Genomic DNA, 19898 nt, shown 5'->3' with positions numbered 1-19898 from the left:
ATTCTGTGTCTCCCTCTGTCTCTGCCCCTCCCCCACTTGTGCTCTGTCTCTCAAAAAAGAAACATTAAAAACATAAATCAATCAATCAATCAATCAATCTGGGCAGGAATTTCCCATACTCATGAGAGAACTTTAATTATGTAAATCTGTTTCAGATTCTGTGTCTCCCTCTGTCTCTGCCCCTCCCCCACTTGTGCTCTCTCTCTCAAAAAAGAAACATTAAAAACATACATACATACATACATACATACATACATACATACATAAATAAATAAATCTGGGCAGGAATTTCCCATACTCATGAGAGAACTTAATTATGTAAATTAATTTGTCTCTGAGAAGCCAAGGATATTAAGAAATAATCTTTTTAAATCCCATTTTAAAAGATCATAGACAAGCATTACATAATATAATCATCCATGCGATTTTACCTAATAGCTAAAACTATTTCATGATAAAGTATTTTGAGAAGGTGGAGGACCATTCTGTGATCCACAAAGAGCAAAATCAAACCTGAATCTCTACATGACTTAGGAACTTATTGACCATGAAAGCAATAACCAAAGGGCTTCTGCATCTAGAACAAATAGGAATGGACTTCCTCACCTCTTCCACCTGCCAACTAAAGCTAAAACTCTGAACATTATATGTAAAACAATAAGAAGACCTGAAGGTGGAGAGAACACCATCTAGAGACCTTGGGATCTGAGGAAAGTGACACAGCAGTGATTTCCCTTGGTTTTCTTCAGATCAGGCGCTAGAAAAACTGGCAATCCAGAAAGACCAGCAGGTGCAGGGGGAAAAAGAGAAGCCTACCTTCTAGTCAAAGGTCCAGGAAAGCCCGTTAGCAAGAAAATAACCATTCTACTACAGCCAGACATGACAGAAAATGATGGTGCTGCTTCTACCATCAGCTTGCTGTAATAAGGTTCTCCCACACTCACCATTGTCTTGTGGGATTGGGGTCAGAGGAAGCCAGCAAAAGTATAGGTTTAAAAAAAATTTTTTTTCAATGTTTATTTTTGAGACAGAGAGTGACAGAGCATGAGCAGGTAGAGAAAGGGAGATACAGAATCCAGAGCAGGTTCCAGGCTCTGAGCTGTCAGCACAGAGCCCGACACAAGGCTCAGACTCACTAACTGCGAGATCGTGACCTGAGCCGAAGTCAGACACGCAACCAACTGAGCCACCCACGCACCCCAAAAGTATAGGTTTAAATAAGATCCAGAGTCTCATAATGTAGAACCCCAAATGTCCATATTTCATTAGAAAATAACTCTTCATATCCAGAACCAGGAAGATCTCAAACTGAATGAGGGAAAAAAAATCAATAGATACTAATAGTAAGATGACAGACACGTTGGAACCATCTGACAAAGATTTTTTTAGGCAGCCATCATAAAAATGCCTTAACAAACGGGAGCATGCCTGAAACAAGTGAAAAATAGTCTCGTCAATAGAAATAGAAGTAAGGAGGGGCGCCTGGGTGGCGCAGTCGGTTAAGCGTCCGGCTTCAGCCAGGTCACGATCTCGCGGTCCGGGAGTTCGAGCCCCGCGTCGGGCTCTGGGTTGATGGCTCAGAGCCTGGAGCCTGTTTCCGATTCTGTGTCTCCCTCTCTCTCTGTCCCTCCCCCACTCATGCTCTGTCTCTCTCTGTCCCAAAAATAAATAAACGTTGAAAAAAAAATTAAAAAAAAAAAAAAAGAAATAGAAGTAAGGGGTACCTGGGGGGCTCAGTCAGTTAAGCGTCTGACTCTTGATTTCGGCTCAGGTCTTGATCTCACAGTTGTGAGCTTGAGCCCTGCATAGGGCTCTGCACTGACAGCACAAAGCCTACTTGGAATTCTCTGTCTCCCTCTCTCTCTGTGCCTCCCTTTCCTTCTCTCTCTCTCTCTCTCTCCCTGTCAAATAATAATAATATAATAACAATAATAATAATAATAATAATAATAAACATTTAAAAAAAGAAATAACAGGTAAAAAGAAGGACCAGATAGAAATTTTAGAACTGAAAAATATAATAATTGACAAAGGTTCAGTGGATGAGATCAACAGCAGAATGAAGGGGACAAAGGAAAGAAATAGTGAATTGGATGATAGACTAATAGAAACCACTCAGTCTAAAGTACAGAGAGAAAATGGACTGGAAAACAAAAATGAGCAGTGATTCAGGGACCTGTGGAGCCATAACCCAAATTCTAACATTGTGTTACTAGATTCCTAGAAGGAGAGAAGAAAGATGGTCCTGAAAAAGTACTCAAAGAAATAACAACTGAAAACTTTTCAAATGTGGCAGAAGATACAAACCTACAGATTCAAGAGGCCGAGCCAACTCCAAACAGGATAAACCCAAACAAATTCACACCAAGCCAAACTTCTTCCATAGTCAAATCTCTGAAAGCTAAAGACAAAAATTATGAGAGCAGTGAGAAACACCTTACTAATTCAATGCCGGCAGATTTCTCATTAGAAACCATGGAAGTCAGAAATACACAGCAATTTCAAGAGCTGAAAGAGAACAGGGTTCAGGATTCTAGAACTAGCAACAATACCTTTGAAGAATGAAGAAAAATGAAAACATCAGATGAAAGAAAACTAAGAATTTACTAATACAAGATCTGCTACAAAAACAGTGGCTAATGGAAGTTATCTAACAAATGAAATGATAAAAGAAGGAATCTTTGAAGGAATACCAGTAACCAAAAGTATGGATAATGGTATATATATATAAGAAATATCATAAACCATGGCAGAGAAAGGGGACATCAGGGGAGGTAAGGTTCCTATGACACTCAAATGACACTAGTAGACTGTGATAAGTTATGTGTAGATACATAAAGTGTAGATATATACGTGTAGATATGTAAAGTCTATATAAAGTTTATACATGTAAGTGCAATTCCTGGAGTAACTACTAAAAAATTTCCAAAGAGATACACTAAAAAATAGATAAATCAGTATGGAATTTTTAAAAAGGTTCAATTAACCCTCAGGCAGAAAAAAGAAAACCAAAAACAGCAACAAAAAAATCAAAATGACAAGACTTAAGCCCTCACATAGCAATAATTATAATATGAAATGTACATGATCTAAATACACAAATCAAAAGAAATTGGCAAAGAGGATTAAAGAACAACTATCTGGATGTCTACAAGAAACTCACTTCAAATATAATGATTCAGGCAAGTTGAAAATAAAATGATTGGAAAAGATAGATCATACAAGCATTAATCAGAGGAAGGCACATGTGGCTCTCTTTAGACTTAACAAAGAAAATTGCCAGAGACAGAGTAGGACGTTATATAATAATAAAAGAAGAGTCTGCCAGGAAGACCTAGCGATCCTAAATGTGTATGTACCAAAGAATACAGCTGCAAGATAATGTGAAGCAAAAACCAATAAAGCAACTGGAAATAAACTAGACAGTGGAATTAAACTAGAAATCGATAACAGCCTCCAATTATGATTATGAATTTGCCTATTTCTCCTTTCAATTCTGTTAGCTCTGGTTATCAATAAGTGATAACTGGAAAGAAAATCTCCAGAAATTTGGAAACTGAACAACACACACTTCTGAATAATCTGGGCCAAGGGGATGTCTTAAAGGAAATTTAAAAATACATTGAACTTTGAATGAAAATGAACTACAACATACTATACTTTCTCAAATAGGAATTGAAGACTTCTCAGCTTACTAAAAAGCATCTACAAAAACCCACAGCTAACATTAGGCTGAATGTTTTACTCCGTAGATCAGGAACAAGGCAAGGATGTCTGTGCTCATCATTATTCAAGATATTGGTGGAAATCGTAGCTAGTGCAATAAAGCAGGAAAGGGAAATAAAGGCAGAGAAGAAGAAGTAAAACTTTTTATTTGTGGCTGACAGGATTGTCTCTAGGAAATTCCAAGGAATTTACATACACACACAAAAGCTAGTTAGTAAGTGAGTTCAGCAAAATTACAAGATACGAGACAAATATATAAAAACATACTGTATTTCTGGGGCACCTGGCTGGCTCAGTCAGTAGAACTTGTGACTCTTGACTTCAGGGTCATAAGTTTGAGCCCCATGTTGCACATAGAGTTTACTTTAAAAGATCTATTGTATTTCTGTGTATAGCAATGAACACCAAAATTTAAAATACAATACCGTCTATAATCCCACAAAAAGAAAATGAAATACCTAGTATAAATCTAAAAATAACATGGACAGGACAGGACATGTGTGCTCGAAACTGCAAAATGCGGATGAAAGAAATTAAAGAAGATCTGAATAAATGGAGAGACATACTATGTTCATTGTTTGGAGTATCCTACCTAATAAAGATGTCACTCCTTCACAAATTGACATAGAGGTTTAACCCAGTTCGTATCAAAATTCCAGTAAGATTTTTCTGTAGATATTTGACAACATTATTTTAAAATATAGGTAGAAAGGCAAAGGACCTAGAGTAGCTAAAACAATTTTGAAAAAGAATAAGGGAATCACTCTTTGATTTCAAGCCCTAATGTACACTATGTGATACCAGTAAAGGAACAGATACATACGGCAGTGGGACAGAATAGAGGATCCATAAATAGACCCCACACAGATATGCCCAACTGATTTAACAAAGGTGCAGAAACAACTCACAGAGGAAGATAGCCATTTCAAGAAATGGTGTTCTAGGAACAATTGGACATCCATAGACAGAAAAAAAAATGCATCTTACACAAAAACTAACTCAAAAGAGATCATACTTTTAAATGTAAAACATTCAGATACTTACTTTTATGGGGAACAAGGAGAAAATCTTCATCTAGTGGTAGGCATGCTTGTCACTAAAAGCATAATCCATAAAAGGAACAATTGGTAAGTTCTTTAAAATTTTTGCTCTGTGAATGATCGTGGTAAGAGAACAAAAAGGCAGTCTACAGACGGGGAGAAAATACTTATAAACCAAATATCCAACAAAAGACTAGTATCTAGAATTAAAAAACTCTCAAAACTCAATTAGTTAAAAAAAAGAAAAAAAGTCAGTCCAGTTAGAAAATGGGCAAAAGTTGGGACCAGAGATTCATCACAAAGGACATGTAAATGGAAAATAAGCACTTAAAAAGGTATTCAACATCACTAGCTGTTAGGAAAATGCAACTTAAAACATCCATGATAGCACACTACACACCCATTAGAATAGCTAAAATAAAAAAGCGACAATATCAAATGCTGACAAGGATATGGAGAAACTAGATCACTCCTACATTGCTGGTGGGAATGTAAAATGATATGGCCACTCTGCAAACAATTTAGGGATGCCTGGCTGGCAGGCAGCAGAGCAAGCAACTCTTGATCTCAGGAGTCCTGAGTTTGAGCCCCATTGTTGGGGGTAGAGTTTACTTAATAAAAAATAAATACATGTCTAAAAAAAAAAAAACTAGGGGTGCCTGGCTGTCTCAGTCAGTGGAGCATGCGATTCTTGATCTCAGGGTTGTGGGTTCAAGCCCACGTTGGGTGTAGAGATTACTTAAAAATTTAAAATAAACCCAGACATTCAACTACCTATGAGTTGTATCTCTGAGCATTTATCCCAGAGAAATGAAGATTTCTGTTTAACCCAAAAACTGGTACATAGATGTTCATAGCATCTTTATTCACAATAGCCAAACACTGGAAACAACCTAGATGTCTTTCAACAGACCAATGATTAGACAAAGTGATAACAGTACATCCATCCATGCCATGGAATACTACTCAACAAGTAAAAAGGGAGGAACAATTGATGCATGCAACCACTCGGATGAGTCTCCAGAAAACTGCTTAGTGAATAAAGTCAGTCCCAAAAGGTTGCATACTGTATGGTTCTATTTATATGAGTTTGATTTTGAAATGACAAAATTGGAGAAATGGGAGCAGATTAGTCACTGCCAAGTTTAAGGAGGGTGGAAGAGAAGTGTGTATTGTTGTAAAAAGACAACATGAGGGATCCTTATAACAGAAATGTTCTGTATCCCTTTGCAACATTTCGATTATGACAACGTACTATACATTTCCAAGATACTGCCATTGGGGGAAACCAGGGAAAGGTTACACAAGATCTCTTTGTATTATCTCTTAAATCTGCATGTGAATCTCTATTTATCTCAAAAAGTTTGATCAAAATATACATACAAATACACATACACAATAACCACATACAAATAACTTTAACCTATTCTTAAAGATCATAGTGGCAATTAAAACAAAAAAAATTTAAAGATTAAGAAGCCTCACAGTTCTATTAAAAAATACTAATTTGAGGGGTGCCTGGGTGGCTCAGTCGGTTGAGCGTCCGACTCTGGCTCAGGTCATGATCTCGCGGTCCGTGAGTTCGAGCCCCACGTTGGGCTCTGTGCTGACAGCTCAGAGCCTGGAGCCTGTTTCAGATTCTGTGTCTCCCTCTCTGACCCTCCCCCGTTCATGCTCTGTCCCTCTCTGTCTCAAAAATAAATAAACATTAAAAAAATTTTTTAAAAATACTAATTTGAGGATATGTAGCACAGTTATAAAAGCTTAAGTGATATTTTTTGAATTTACAAAGAACACATTTCTTTTTCAAATTATTAAGTTATTAATTTTTTGTTAAATATGGCTCTTTGATGAGTCTCTGTCACATTTCTGCACAGAGCAGATTTTTATACAAACAACCAGGTTCTTCCATGTTAAACATTATGTGTTTTAGCTTATGCTTAACAAATAATAAAGTTATTGTTGGGATTATTATGCATACATAGACTTTCTTAGTAAGATTGCTCAGAAGTAATCAAAGAAGGAATTATATTAATATTTAAAGCAAACTCAGTTCATTCATGACCTTTGTGCGTGTCACACTTTAAAACCCAATTAGGTATATCATTAAAGAGCATTTTTATGATGGTGTATGTTTATGCATGAGTGTATTTTTCTACATCAGCTGTATTAAAGCGTTTTGGTCAGCTCACAATAAGATTCATGGCACTGCTACTTTAAATCAATTTAAACAGTTGTCACCATTTAAAAAAGTAAACCCATATATCTGTCATCAGGCTTTAGAAGTTATCACCATTTTGACATTTTGATGATCTTGTTTTATTATGTCCTCTGTTTTTTAAGAAATTCCAGAAATATTTTACCTATAAATATTTCATTGGCAGTAATTTAAAAACCTACAACGCGATACCATTATTATACCTAACAAACATAGCAGTAATTCCTTGCTAATATCTGATATCAAGTATGAATGGCATGCTTTTTATTTCATTCAGCAATTAATGTTGGAAAACAAGTACTTAGTTTCTCCGAGGTCAGAAAAGACTAACAGGTGTTGTGTCTGCCCTGAGAAGAGGGAAGGAGGAGAGCTAAGCATTTCTCCGGCATCTGCCTTGTGATACGTGCTCAGTGCCAGTGCCTGTGCCTGTGGCAGGAAAGCCAACGCCTCAGTGGGAAAGGACACAGCTCATAAAATTGCAGTATACTGTCTCCAAGATGTGAGCAAGAATTAGCCAGCTAGAATTAGAGCGAAAGAGGAATCACGATGAAACATAAGAGCTAAATATGCTACTTTTACGGGGTCCATAGATTCTTAGTGGCTCAGACTCGGCATTGGAGCACATAGGAAATTAATTTCAGGGACGTTTGCTCTGAGTACAGTGTCTTCTGTTTCTTGCTTTCTAAGGACTTGGATTCGCCTAATCATGCCATCCTCCAGGAGAGAAGCAGTTTAACACAGTGGGTTGAACCTCATGCTCTGGGCTCAGACAGGAATTTCTTCTCAGCTTACTGCCTAACCTTGGAGGGCCCATTTCTGGGAAAGTGGATCATATGAGGAGTTAAAAGAATGAGACGCTATTCTAGGGGCCCCTGGGTGGTTAAGCATCCAACTCTTGGTTTCAGTTCCGGTCATGATCTCACAGTTCATGAGTTCGAGCCCTGCAACAGGCTGTCTGCTGTCAGCACAGAGCCTGCTTCAGATCCTGTCTCCCTCTCTCTCTGCCCCTCCCCCACTCACTTCTCTCTCTCTCTCTCTCTCTCTCTCTCTCTCAAAACTAAACATTTACCAAAAAAAAAGTTGTAATAAATAAATTAAAAGGAAAGGATTTTTTTTTTTTTTTTTTTTTTTGCCAAGTCAGTTGTGTTTAGAGCTGTGCTTCTCAGATCACCTAGGAATCCTGTTGAAATGCAGATTCCGATTTGGTAGGTCAGGGTGTGGCCTGAGAGCCTGCATTTGGAAGTGGTGGTCCAGAGTCATCGCGCTGCTGCTCTTTGGCGGGCTTTGGGGAGTGTAGAGACCATGAAGTTCATTCAGCTCTGTTACCTAACAGAAGAACCTGGCCCACTAGTGTCCTTTCCTCTTCCTCAGAGACATTCCTTTAAACGTTTTCATCCTTTTTCTCTAGTGATTCTTGGTTCTCAGCACGTAATTGCATAATCAAATTTCAACCATTTGAAAAGCAAAACCTGTCATTCCCAGTTCTTGGATGGTCTCCTCCATCCTCTAGTAAGTTCCATCTCTGTTTCCTCATTCTTTTTGACACCTCAGTTCACAGGTTGACTGCTCTACCTTGGCCAAGGTCACCCTGGACCTCCTAATTGCCTGTCCTAACAAATGCTTTTCTGTTCTTACCTTAAACAGTCCCTTAGGGATATTTGAATCTTCAATAGCCTATGTCTTTTTTCCTACCCCTTCATAGTCATGTATTCAGTTAATGTATATTGCTTTCTGCTTCTACTGTTGAATCTCTTCTCCAGGTTGTACATTTTTCAGTCCTCTACACTGGTACCTCTGAGATCTTTCAAAACATGAAAACTGAGTGTCGCTCCCCAATTTTATTAAAAGCGTGTGGTGGGTTTTCCACCTCTTCAGAATCAAACTCCTTAGCTTAGAAGACAAGTCCCTTTATTTGCCAACACCACGCGATGTGCTTTCTATATTAAACTACGAGTTTATCAGCTGGGTGGCGCTCTTTAAACCCACCTCCGCAGAAAGTGCTCTCTGCCCTTGGAATGCCCTTTCTTCTACTGTTTCTTTCAGGGATATAATGAAGCCTCATACCTCCTCTTGGAATGCCATGACACACCCTCCCTGCCCCCGCCCCCCCCCCCCACCAGCCACCACATACGTGCACACACACTTAAAACTTGTATACTCTCTTCTCTGTGCTCATTCCAGTCTCCTCCTGAGCATGAATTTATCTTTAGTCTCTATCATGACACTTGGCCACGTTCCTTGAAAACCCAGGCTGTCTTCATCTCTGCATGCCCAGCGCCTTGCACAGGGTCTCCCCTGCACGGGAGACAACAAATGTTTGCATGATTCACTATTTATTTCGTTACTTCAGCCTTGTCTCTCTTACTTCGGCCTTTAATCAGGTTATGCTTTGGTCCCACTGGTTAACATGTAGGTGGAATTCTGTCCTAAATTTACTTTGCCCTAAGCATTCTAAAAGCTGTGTGATTTTTGAAAACCCAAATGATCAGATTGGCTCCTCCTGTGATCAGGAGCTTCCTTCAGTAGCTGCCTAGGGTCTTTGTAGTTCGAAAAGATTTTTTTTAGACCCAGGGATAAATGTAGCAAAGGTTATGGCAGGCTAGGAAAAATACCCCTTCCGAAAAGACTCATGCTAACTTTCTGATGATTTCACAATACCCCAGAAGTGATGTATTATAATTATATATATGTAATTATATATATAATTGTGTATGTGTATATATATAGTTATATATAACTGTATAAATTAATAGTTTTGTAAATTTCATATATAAATATATATGAAATTCTATATAAATATATATATTTTTTTCCTGTAATTCCTTCCCTGATTTTCTCTGTGTATTTTTGCAATAAAGTAAAATTTCATTTTCTCAGAGTTGTACATTACCCAAACTCACAGTATTATATTTCCTGTGAGACCTACTGGTGATTGTGGTGTGAGTAGTGGTTAGACTTTCCATTTTCTAAACAGTGTCTCTTTATCAGATATTCTCACTCTCTTAGCCATTTGATGGATTATTTTTCCCTATACTCATCAATTTTACTTAGAATTGAAAGTTTATGGGAAATCAGAAAAGTACATAAACATCAAAAATTTTTGAGGCAAAAGTCTAGTAATTTAAAATATCTTAAACTATTAGGGTGCCTAGCTGGCCCAGTCAGTAGAGCCTGTGACTCTTCATCTTGGGGTTGTAAGTTCGAGCCCACTTTGGATGTAGAGATGACTTAAAAGTAAAATCTTTAGGGGCGCCTAAGTGGCTCAGTCGATTAAGTGTCCGACTTCGGCTCAGGTCATGATCTCATGGTTCGTGAGTTCGAGCCCTGCATCAGGCTCTGCGCTGACAGCTCAGGGCCTGGAGCCCACTTCAGCTTCTCTGTCTGCCCCTCCGCTGCTTGCACTCTGTCTCTCACATTGTCTCAAAAACAAATAAACATTTAAAAAAATAATAAAATAAAATCTTTAGGGGTGCCTGGCTTCTCAGAAGAGCATATGACTCTTCATCTAGGGGTCATGAGTTCGAGCCCCATGTTGGGGTAGAGATGAGTTAAGTAAATAAACTGTAAAAAATCAAATCTTAAAAAAAATGGAACATTGGAAAATCAAGACTGGAAATTCCTGGCTTAGCTGCTAATGTCCTAAAAGATAGAGCCAAGATAATAGCTGAAAGCACAGTCAGCTAACGACGCTCAGACAGATTACAGCAACTTGCCAAGCCATCCACACAGATAGGATAGGTGGATTTCTATGTCTAGGGAAAACACATGACTTGTGTAGCTAGAAAGATGAACAGTTTCAAGGCCCTTCGCTATTATTTGTGTCCTGCCCCAGTACTTGAAAACCAACAGACTCAATTTGCATCGAGAGGACATCTTACTCGCCTTGGGCTGCCTTCTAAGTGGTGGAACAGGCGTTGCTGTAGAGCTGGAATGTGGTGTGAACTGAAGGCTTTGTTTTCCCCTTAACCCTGTTCTCAGTGCCAAGGCTACCACACAGCTTTCCACTGGAAATTTGACTTGACCTTACGAGGCTTCCAGCATCCTTTGAGGAGTGTTTAATTTAATAAACGTTTGTTACTCTCCTCGCCTGGTTAGAAGATTTTGCTGACTAGCATCAGTTCCTCGCCCCCTTATTTGGCCATCACCCTTAGGGAACTTGAAGGATCATCTAAGCCAAGCTGATTTTGAAAGTTATAACCATTTTTTCTCCTAAGCCAAGGTAGCTAAACATTACTGGAGAAAGTCATGCTGATAAGTGCTTATCACACACTTACACACTCACACATTCATTGTGCATATTCATACATAGGCACACAGTTATGTAGATCAATTACCAAGAATTTCCCACTTGCATGTGACATAAGCATTAGAATTCCATGTGTCTAAAACAAACTCTTCATTCTCTCCTTGAAATGTGATTTTTTTTTCCTTTTTTATTTACCTCAGTTCACAGCATACCCTTCCATGTCAGTCACTTCAGCTAAAAGTGGAATCATCCTTAAACACCTTACCATTCTTGCCCTATTCTTTACCAAGTCCTGTTAATTTCTCCAAAGTAGATACTAAGTTTGATCTTTACTTTCCATTCTTGTCACCACTGTTAATTTGGCAGGCCTTCATTTCTTACCCGGGTTATTGGTTTAGACTGTACTGGTCTCCTTGTTGTCAGCCAGCCTTTCTTCGTAGTAAAATAATAAAATAAAATGAAACATAATATAAATGAAAATTCCCTTGAGTTGTGTTAAAGCTAAGAAGTGATCCTGATAAAAGGAAGATAAATCTGGACAGGACGTTGATCCTGCTAATCTTGCTACTGCTGCAGTTGTGCATGGTCTTGGGCGAGTCATTTCTCCTTCTGCAGCCCACTCTTAGAGAGTCCTCCCTCTATACAATGAGAGCTTCTGTAGATCAGTGGGTTTAGCAGTGGCCCTCTTGCTTCTAATGAAACACAGAAAACCGTGAAAGAAAAAAAGCAGAGGGGCGCCTGGTGGCTCGGTCGGTTAAGCGACTGACTCTTGATTTTGGCTCAGGTCATGATCTCACAGTTAGTGAGTTTGAGCCCCACATGAGGCTCTGTGCGGCTGTGCAGAGCCTGCTTAGGATTCTCTCCTGCTACCCGTCCCCTGCCCACACACATATACCCTCTCTCTCAAAATAAACTTAAAAAAATAAAGACAGAGAAGGATATGCCATGAAAAATGAGGAGGAAAGAGGAGGTTCATAGGGCTCTCCCTACTTCCTTCCTCACCCCAAGAGGTGGCCCCTGCATGAAATATAATTTGAAAGCCATTGTATTGGATAATGTATGTATGAGTTCTCTCTCAGTGAAACTAAAATAGAATCAGAACATTTTTTTTAAGTTCATTTATTTATTTTGAGCGAGAGAAAGAGCAGGGGGAGGGGCAGAGAGAGAGAATCCCAAGCAGACTCCATGCTGTCAGCACAGTACCTGACACGAGGCTCAGTCTCACAGTGAGATCATGATCTGAGCCGAAATCTAGAGTCGGATGCTTAACCAACTGAGCCACCCAGGCACCTCTAGAATCAGAACATTTTAAAGCCACAGAATTTGAAGGAGTTTTGTGTTTAAACTGCCTAATCTTGAATTCTAGTCTAATGTTCTTTTCACAAGACTTCCCCGCCTTTGCATATTTAAGTCTACTCTCAATATATTTGATTCTTCAGTACTCACTATACACATTTTATGTTGCTCACTTTATCTTTTAAGTTTATTTTGAGAGACAGCAAGAGCAAGTGGAGGAGGGGCAGAGAGAAAGGGAGGGAGAATCCCAAGCAGGCTCTGCACTGTCAGTACAGAGCCTGATGCAAGGCTCAAACCCACAAAACCATGAGATCATGACCTGAGCCAAAATCAAGTGTTGGGACGCTTAACCGACTGAGCCACTCAGGCGCCCCTCTCGCTTACTTTTTAAATGTTTGCTTTTTATTTTAATTCACCGAAGAGTATCAATCACTGTTTCTTTCCTTTAGTCTGCAATGTGTCAAGGCACATTCACATACAGCACGTGTACCCTCTTCTGTTGTCCCCACACGCCATTGCCCGCACACCTTCCTGATGGCGAAAGCTAGCAAGAAGTGAGTTCTTAACTATGCGCCAAGCACTGTTCTCAGTGGTCTGCGTTCATCCTCCCAAAGACTCTATGACATAGGCACCATTATTATCCTCAAGTTAACAAGAGGTGAAGCAGTGGGTCCAGAGCAACACCTCCAGTAAGAGGTGGCACTGGAGCTTGAACCTGGACGGTCTGGCTCTAGAGCCCCACTTGTGGCCATTCCGCTAGCCTTCCTGGCATAACTGCTTCATCCCACAGAGTTTCTTAGAAACAAATGAAAGAAAATAAATGCATTTCCTTATTTTTATACATACTGTAAATTTCTTTCAAAAATAATGCAAACTTGTGCAAATGACTTAGCAGGTTGACTGGCCCATAGTGAGTACTTAGTAAATACCGGTTGTCATTAGATTCAGGGGTCAGATGGACACCTGTAATGTTCATGGCATTGATTAGGAAATGAGAAGAAAATTAAACAGCATTTTAGTTACTTTGTGTTTCCCAGTTCTCAAAAAGAAACTAGACTCACTGATTTCACAGGATACTTTACTGTCTAGCATCTATTCAGGATGTTTATTTTTTCTTAAAGATTTTATTCTTAAGTAATCTCTACATCCAACATAGGGCTTGAACTCACAACCCCGAGATCAAGAGTCGCGTGCTTCACCGACTGAGCCAGCCGAGTGCACCTGTTCAAGATGTTTAAATGAAACTGAGATACTTTGATTTATTTGGAATTCTTACCTCGCAGATGTTAGACATTTGTTTCTTGCCACCAGATGGCAGCATGTTACATAAGGAAATAATTTAAAATCTTCTACTCTGTAGCAGACAATTTATTTTCACTATTTTGCTTTAAAAACTGTTAAACCGTAAGAAAAATGACATGTTACTCTATTTTTCCCTTTGCCTCTATTCTGTCTCGTCGGCTGTGAAGAAAGGCACGTTGTCCTTGGCCTGCATCTGGGCCTGCCTTAGTCCCGCCCTGCACACGTTCTCCCTCTGTCAGCGCGGAAGGTGTATTTTTCCTGCATCTTCAATAGAGATTTAAGCCCCTGTGCTCAGATTCTCCCAACTAAATTTAGTTTGGCAGCAGTAGGAATTGTATCCACCTCTTCCCTGTATCTTCCATAGTACCTAGGGAAGTGCTGAGTCTAAGGTAACAATTTAATAGGTGCCCTTTCACCCAAGGGTGAAATGACAAATGATAGGCTGTGCATCAGCTTGTGTGTTGAATATTTATTTGAATTTAATGCATTTGTACTTCTTTATGGTTATGTTTATTTTAATGTTTGCTATGGAAGTCACTGAAAATTTACTTAAATTTGGGTATTAGGACCATTAGATAACTACTGCCAACGGTTGAAAGATTAGTGTCAGAGGTGGAAGGCAATTAATGGCTAACGAAGGTGAAGGACTGACCGTGGCAATTAATCAAAGTAGGGCAGAGAGGGAGAGCTAATGGTGAAATGAAGAGAGAGTCGGGCCTCTGATACTGGCGTGAGTCCCGGGCAGGAAAGCAAGAGGCTTACCAAATGCACTTGGCTACCTGTGCATAATTGTGGACCTGCCTAGATAGTGTTTGTTTCACAGTGCTAATGACAAAATCCTTTGACCTGGGTTTCTCAGCAAATGTTTTCTTCTTCTTCCGCAACCTCTTTATTAATATTCAGATTTGACTGTCGTTCTGATGTTCCTGCTTACAGTTCCGCCTGATGGGTCACAAAGCCCGCGGTGATCTTGTTTTGAAAGTATTGCACTAATGTTAAGTTAGCGTTAAAACTTTTCTGTAGGTGTGCCATCAGCTTGCTTCATTTTTCTGATAATAAATAGGTATTGCAGATTAATTCCCTAGGTTACAGCCTCTCCTTAAAGACGAGCCATCATCAACAGCGCCGTACCCCATCCACCGTCAGGAGCTGTGAGATTCCACAAGTCTGCTGCCCCCACAGCTGCCGCCCTACGCAGGCTCCCCCATTGCCTCTGCCTCTGATACTGCACATGTTCATCCCCGCCTCGCACTCCCAGCCACGCCCCTCACACAGGCTCCCCTTTTCTTCCCCCTGCCCCCACCTCAGGATTTGTTTGTATAGCTTGGGAAATCGAAAAAGTGAAACTGGTTAAAATCGGAAGGAATCTCAAGTTTAAGACTGTCCTGTGAAAGCACAACGAGTTTTAATGTAAAGCTTTGTAGTAGTATCTAGTTGAATCATTGCTCATTGCCTCATTTTTGTCTGTGTTCTAGAGACATTTCACATTGTTACATCTCTACCTTGAAAAATACATATGGGGACTGCTTTTTAGTGACTAGAACAAAATGAGCAATTAAAATACTAGCCAATTATTGTAAGAGGCATGTCTTGTCTTTCCGACTTCTTAACGTGCTTGCAGCTTTAGGGGACAGCTATTGTCTGTAACACCCAAGGCTCGTATCTTAGAAGTTTCATTTCGTGGCGAATAAGCCTTAACAGTGTTTGGGTAATTTCATTATATTTGCGGATTCAACAATTTGTCTATAGCCGCAGACTTTTAAAACACGTGCACTGATGTCTATATTTATTATATTAGGTTTTAAACTGAGGACTCCTTAAAATTAATCATTAATTAATCATTTAATAATACATATTAAGTATTATTAATTTTGCTGCCATGTAGATAAAACAACCCATATATATGTGTGTGTGTTCTTATATATATTTAACACCATATATGTTAGTGTTCTAACATATATATATATATATAGTGTTCTTCTTACAATATATGCCTGGAGGGGGTGGAAGATATTTCAGTGTTTGCAATATATAATCATGAGTTGGATGGCAAGTAAATGTAGCATTGAAGACGATTTCATTGAGATGGTGGGAATCGTGAAAGAAAATATAACCATTTGTTATATTTCAATTGTGATGAAATTAACTACGTTTTTTCAGATCCAAAATACATCTTAAGTTCATTGGGTACAATTGTTCTTAAAGCTACTTAATCAAGTATTAAGTACTATTCGTGTAATAAAATTAGAAGTGACGTAGGAAATTTCATATAGCATATCTCTCTGGAGCCAGTTTTTAAAATAATTCATCAACAGATTAGGAAAAAAGTCCATTTATTACATAAATTGGCACAGGTAATGACTTTCATGGTACAAATGCCTGTTTGTATGAACTCGTTTATGGGATCCTGCAGTTCTGTCTGATGTTCTAGGGAGATGTACACATGCGGGTGTCCCTTCAAGGATTTCCAGCCCTGTGAATTTATGAATCTGTTGACTTCAATATTTAGTTAGCCTGGTTTCTAAGGTCATCGTCATAATTGACATGTTATTGGAAATAAAGTTAAATTTTCCTTTATTTATAAGGGTTAACTTCAGTTTTGAAGAACGTGAATCAATTCATAGTTGGCCGGAAGCCAGTGTCTCCTTCACGTCGCTGTAACTCAGCACACACACGAAAAGCGCGCTTGCTTCCTAAGTGCCTTGTGAATCTGCAGTGATTAATTCTTCTCATTATTTTGCTGCAAATTCTCGTGACCCTCTCTGATGATTCGATCAGCCACTTAGAGTTTATGCATATTCATATCTCTGCGCTCCTGCCGCAGTCGCTCACGTCTCCTTCGCTGACTGGTGTGTTCTTGGTGCGGTAATTGAGCCGCAGTAGATTGATTACTCTGGGGAGCTGTAAGGCCTTTAAAGGTGAAAACATATCAGTCCTGTTAATTAGGAAACAAAAGCTCCGGTGGCAAGTTCAGCAGTCAGATGCTTCCAGTGTAGAAAAGACGAAAGGTATGATTGGTTCCTCTCCATGAACCTGTTTACTTTTTAAATTTGGAATTAAATCTGTATCAGTGCTGGTGGAGAATAGCCTGGTTTTGTGGATTTTCATAGACTGCCCACTGAAGAGGACCTGGTTTATAATATTCATACTATGATCTGTGACCTCTCAGGTCGGATTGGTTAGAACGTGAGTTTATAAACCCCTTCTGTAGCATTGGCAATATTTATGTAAAATGCCTTAATATTTATTTTTTATTTTAGTTATTTTTTTTAATGTTTATTTATTTTTGAGAAAGAAAAAGAGACAGAGGGTGAGCGGGGGAGGGGCAGAGAGAGAGTGAGGGAGACACAGAACCCAAAGCAGGCTCCAGGCTCTGAGCTGTCAGCACAGAGCCCGACGTGGGGCTTGAACTCACGAGCCGTGAGATCATGACCTGAGCCGAAGTCGGACGCTCAACCGACTGAGCCACCCAGGCGCCCCATAGTTAGTTATTTTTTAAGTAATCTCTACCCCCAGAATGGGGCTAGAACTCACAAACCCAAGATCAAGGGTCAGTCACATGCTCTACCGACTGCTTAATATTTTATATAAATATAGAATGCTTGTGGGTTAATTTTGGTATTTAGAGGCTTAATTTGGTTTAGTATTTTAACACTGATTTTTTTTGTCAACTTAGTAGTTGCTATGTGGAAAAAGGGTGAAACTTTATTCAGTGTGGCATAAAAGTTGAACAGCTTTTTATCTCTTTATCGTAAGTTTCCGTTGATTCTTTCCCTCTTAAACTGTGTGTTAAGTAATACATTGTCCTGACAAAAACGATCCTGTGTGGAACAGTGGCCTCTGAAAGTAAGCTCGTTTCAGCATGGAAGCCTTTGGAGTTCATCCTCACTGACGTCTTTTCCTCGTGTGTGCTCTTCTCATGTTATGGTATTTCTGCGGCACATCCCCTCCCCGCCCCGCCAGGGTGAATTTTTCTTTTGGGATATAGTTCATACACCATAAAATAGGCCCTTTTTCAGGGTACGATTCAGTGGGTTTTAGTGTATTCACAGAGTGGCACAACCATCACTACTGTCTGATTCCAGAACATTTTTATCACCCCAGAAGAAACCCCATACGCATTAGCAGTCACTCTCCATTTCTCCTAATCCCAAGAATCTACTTTTTCTCTCCACGGGTTGACCTCTTCTGGACATTTCAGTAAATGGAATCCTACCATGCGTGGTCTTTTATATGTAGCTGCTTTTACTTAGCATGATGTCTTCAAGGTTCATCCACATTGTAGTATGAATCAGTACTTCATTTTTTTTTTGAAGGCCGAGTAATATGTATTATAAGGTTATACCACCTTTTGGTTTTCATTCCTCAGTGGACTAACATCTGTGTTGTTTCCACTTTTCGGCTGTTGTTACAAATAATGAACATTCATATACATCCTTGCCTTGTGGTTGATCTTGATCTTTAGGAAAATGTTCAGTCTTCACCATTTGCTGTGATGTTAGCTGTGAATTTTTCATAGATGCTATTTATCAGGTTGAGGAAATCCCCTTGTGGTCCTATTCTGTTGAGTGTTTTTATCATGAAAGGTTGTTAGATTTTGTTAAATGCGGCTTCTGCCTCTTTTGAAGTGATCATATGGGTTTTCTCTTTTATTCTATTGGTTAATATGGTGTATTACATTGGTTGATTTTCTTGTATGGAACGTCATGATATTCTACAGAGTTTTTATATAATGTTTTACTGTTGTGGTTTTATATAATTGGAATCAGTTTCTCTACTTTATATTTCAGGCATTTATTAATACAGCGAAAGAAATTTATGAAAAAATCCAAGAAGGAGTCTTTGACATTAATAATGAGGTATGTGTGTGTGTGTGTGTGTTATTGGCTAATATTAATTTAGAATTGAATTTTAGTTACTACATAGATTCATGATTTTCTATTCTTTTTAATTCCTAAAATGAATTTATGACGTCAGTTAACACACTAAGTTTATGATCATCTAACCAAAAATGTGTTATATGTTTCTAATGGGTAAATGTTTATGTTCTAATAGAGCATCACTTTCTGAAGATGGATTAAAATAAGTAACCCTATCCATTTATTGCAAGCAATGCAAAATAAGATAAATCCTCCAAAGAGAGGAGAAATTCCACTTTCATCCACACGTCCATCTGGTGTCATCTGCTTTGGGGAATCATTTTCTAGTGTGTAAATGCCCATACTATGCTACTAATGCAGGATGCTCTCTCTGTTGTCTAGTATGAAAGAGGGACGTATCTAGTTTGGAAATTACTCCCTGTATAGCATCGTATGTTTTCATGAGACTAATGTATGTAATTGGCAATTAGCGTTGTTTTTGGTTTTGTTTTTGTCCTTTTTGTAGAATTACTTTGAGCCAGTTTTGATGAATACGATTAGGATAAAATACAAAGCCTCGAAGCATACAATCCAGAGTGTTTACTGAAGGGCATCGTTCTGACCTAAATCCCCACTATGCATTTATTCTTACTTATTTCAGAATGTTTATGTGAATACGCAGTGTCTTATTTAGTCTTACATAAATATTTTTGCCATTCCCATGGTAAGACTTTGTGCTTCCGAGAGAAAAGCCCTTACTCCTCCTAGAGTTGCAATTAGGAAAGCTTCGTGTTAGAAATCCTTTACTGCACGTGTGGCTCTTGGCCTGTACATGAATGAGGCTCTTCATTATTTGCCTCCATATTCTTTGCTAAAACAGACGACCGTTTGCCTGAGGTTTCCAGAAAGTACTCGATTTTCTCATTTCTTTTAATCCGGAGGAGTATGTTTTCTCAATCCTATCTTCTGAGCTCACGCGGCAGTAGATTTTGAGTTAATTTAAAGACGACACCGTGCGGAGACTAATGCCGTAGAAACTGAACAGCCACTGGGCCTCTGTTTCAAAGGGCACACTCGCTGTTTCTGCCTGGTTTCATATAGTAGCTGACTGCTTTGCTGTGCCTGCCGCAGCTTTGATTGTAATGTGCTGTCAGGAGCCAACAGGCCGTGCGATTTATTTGGCCCGGTGCCAAGTCTGACTCCTTGATTCC

The 19898-nt window shown here is 39.1% G+C and overlaps 1 protein-coding gene across 2 annotated transcripts in view; it reads left to right on the top strand.

Annotated features, from left to right (window-relative positions):
- The window catches only part of RAB2A (RAB2A, member RAS oncogene family), an 87753-nt gene that overhangs the window by 65801 nt on the left and 2054 nt on the right, over nt 1-19898 (top strand). For both annotated transcript variants that reach the window (XM_086695205.1, XM_086695206.1), the window contains exon 7: nt 18619-18687. In XM_086695205.1, coding sequence (XP_086551331.1) covers nt 18619-18687 — 69 coding nt within the window. The remainder of the gene's footprint in view (nt 1-18618; nt 18688-19898) is intronic.

This window comes from Puma concolor, chromosome F2 (genome assembly GCF_028749965.1).
Source record: "Puma concolor isolate L17-30 chromosome F2, mPumCon1.1.hap2, whole genome shotgun sequence".
NCBI lineage: Eukaryota > Metazoa > Chordata > Mammalia > Carnivora > Felidae > Puma > Puma concolor.
Note: the sequence above shows the minus strand (reverse complement) of the source record. Positions and strands in the feature narration are given on the sequence as shown.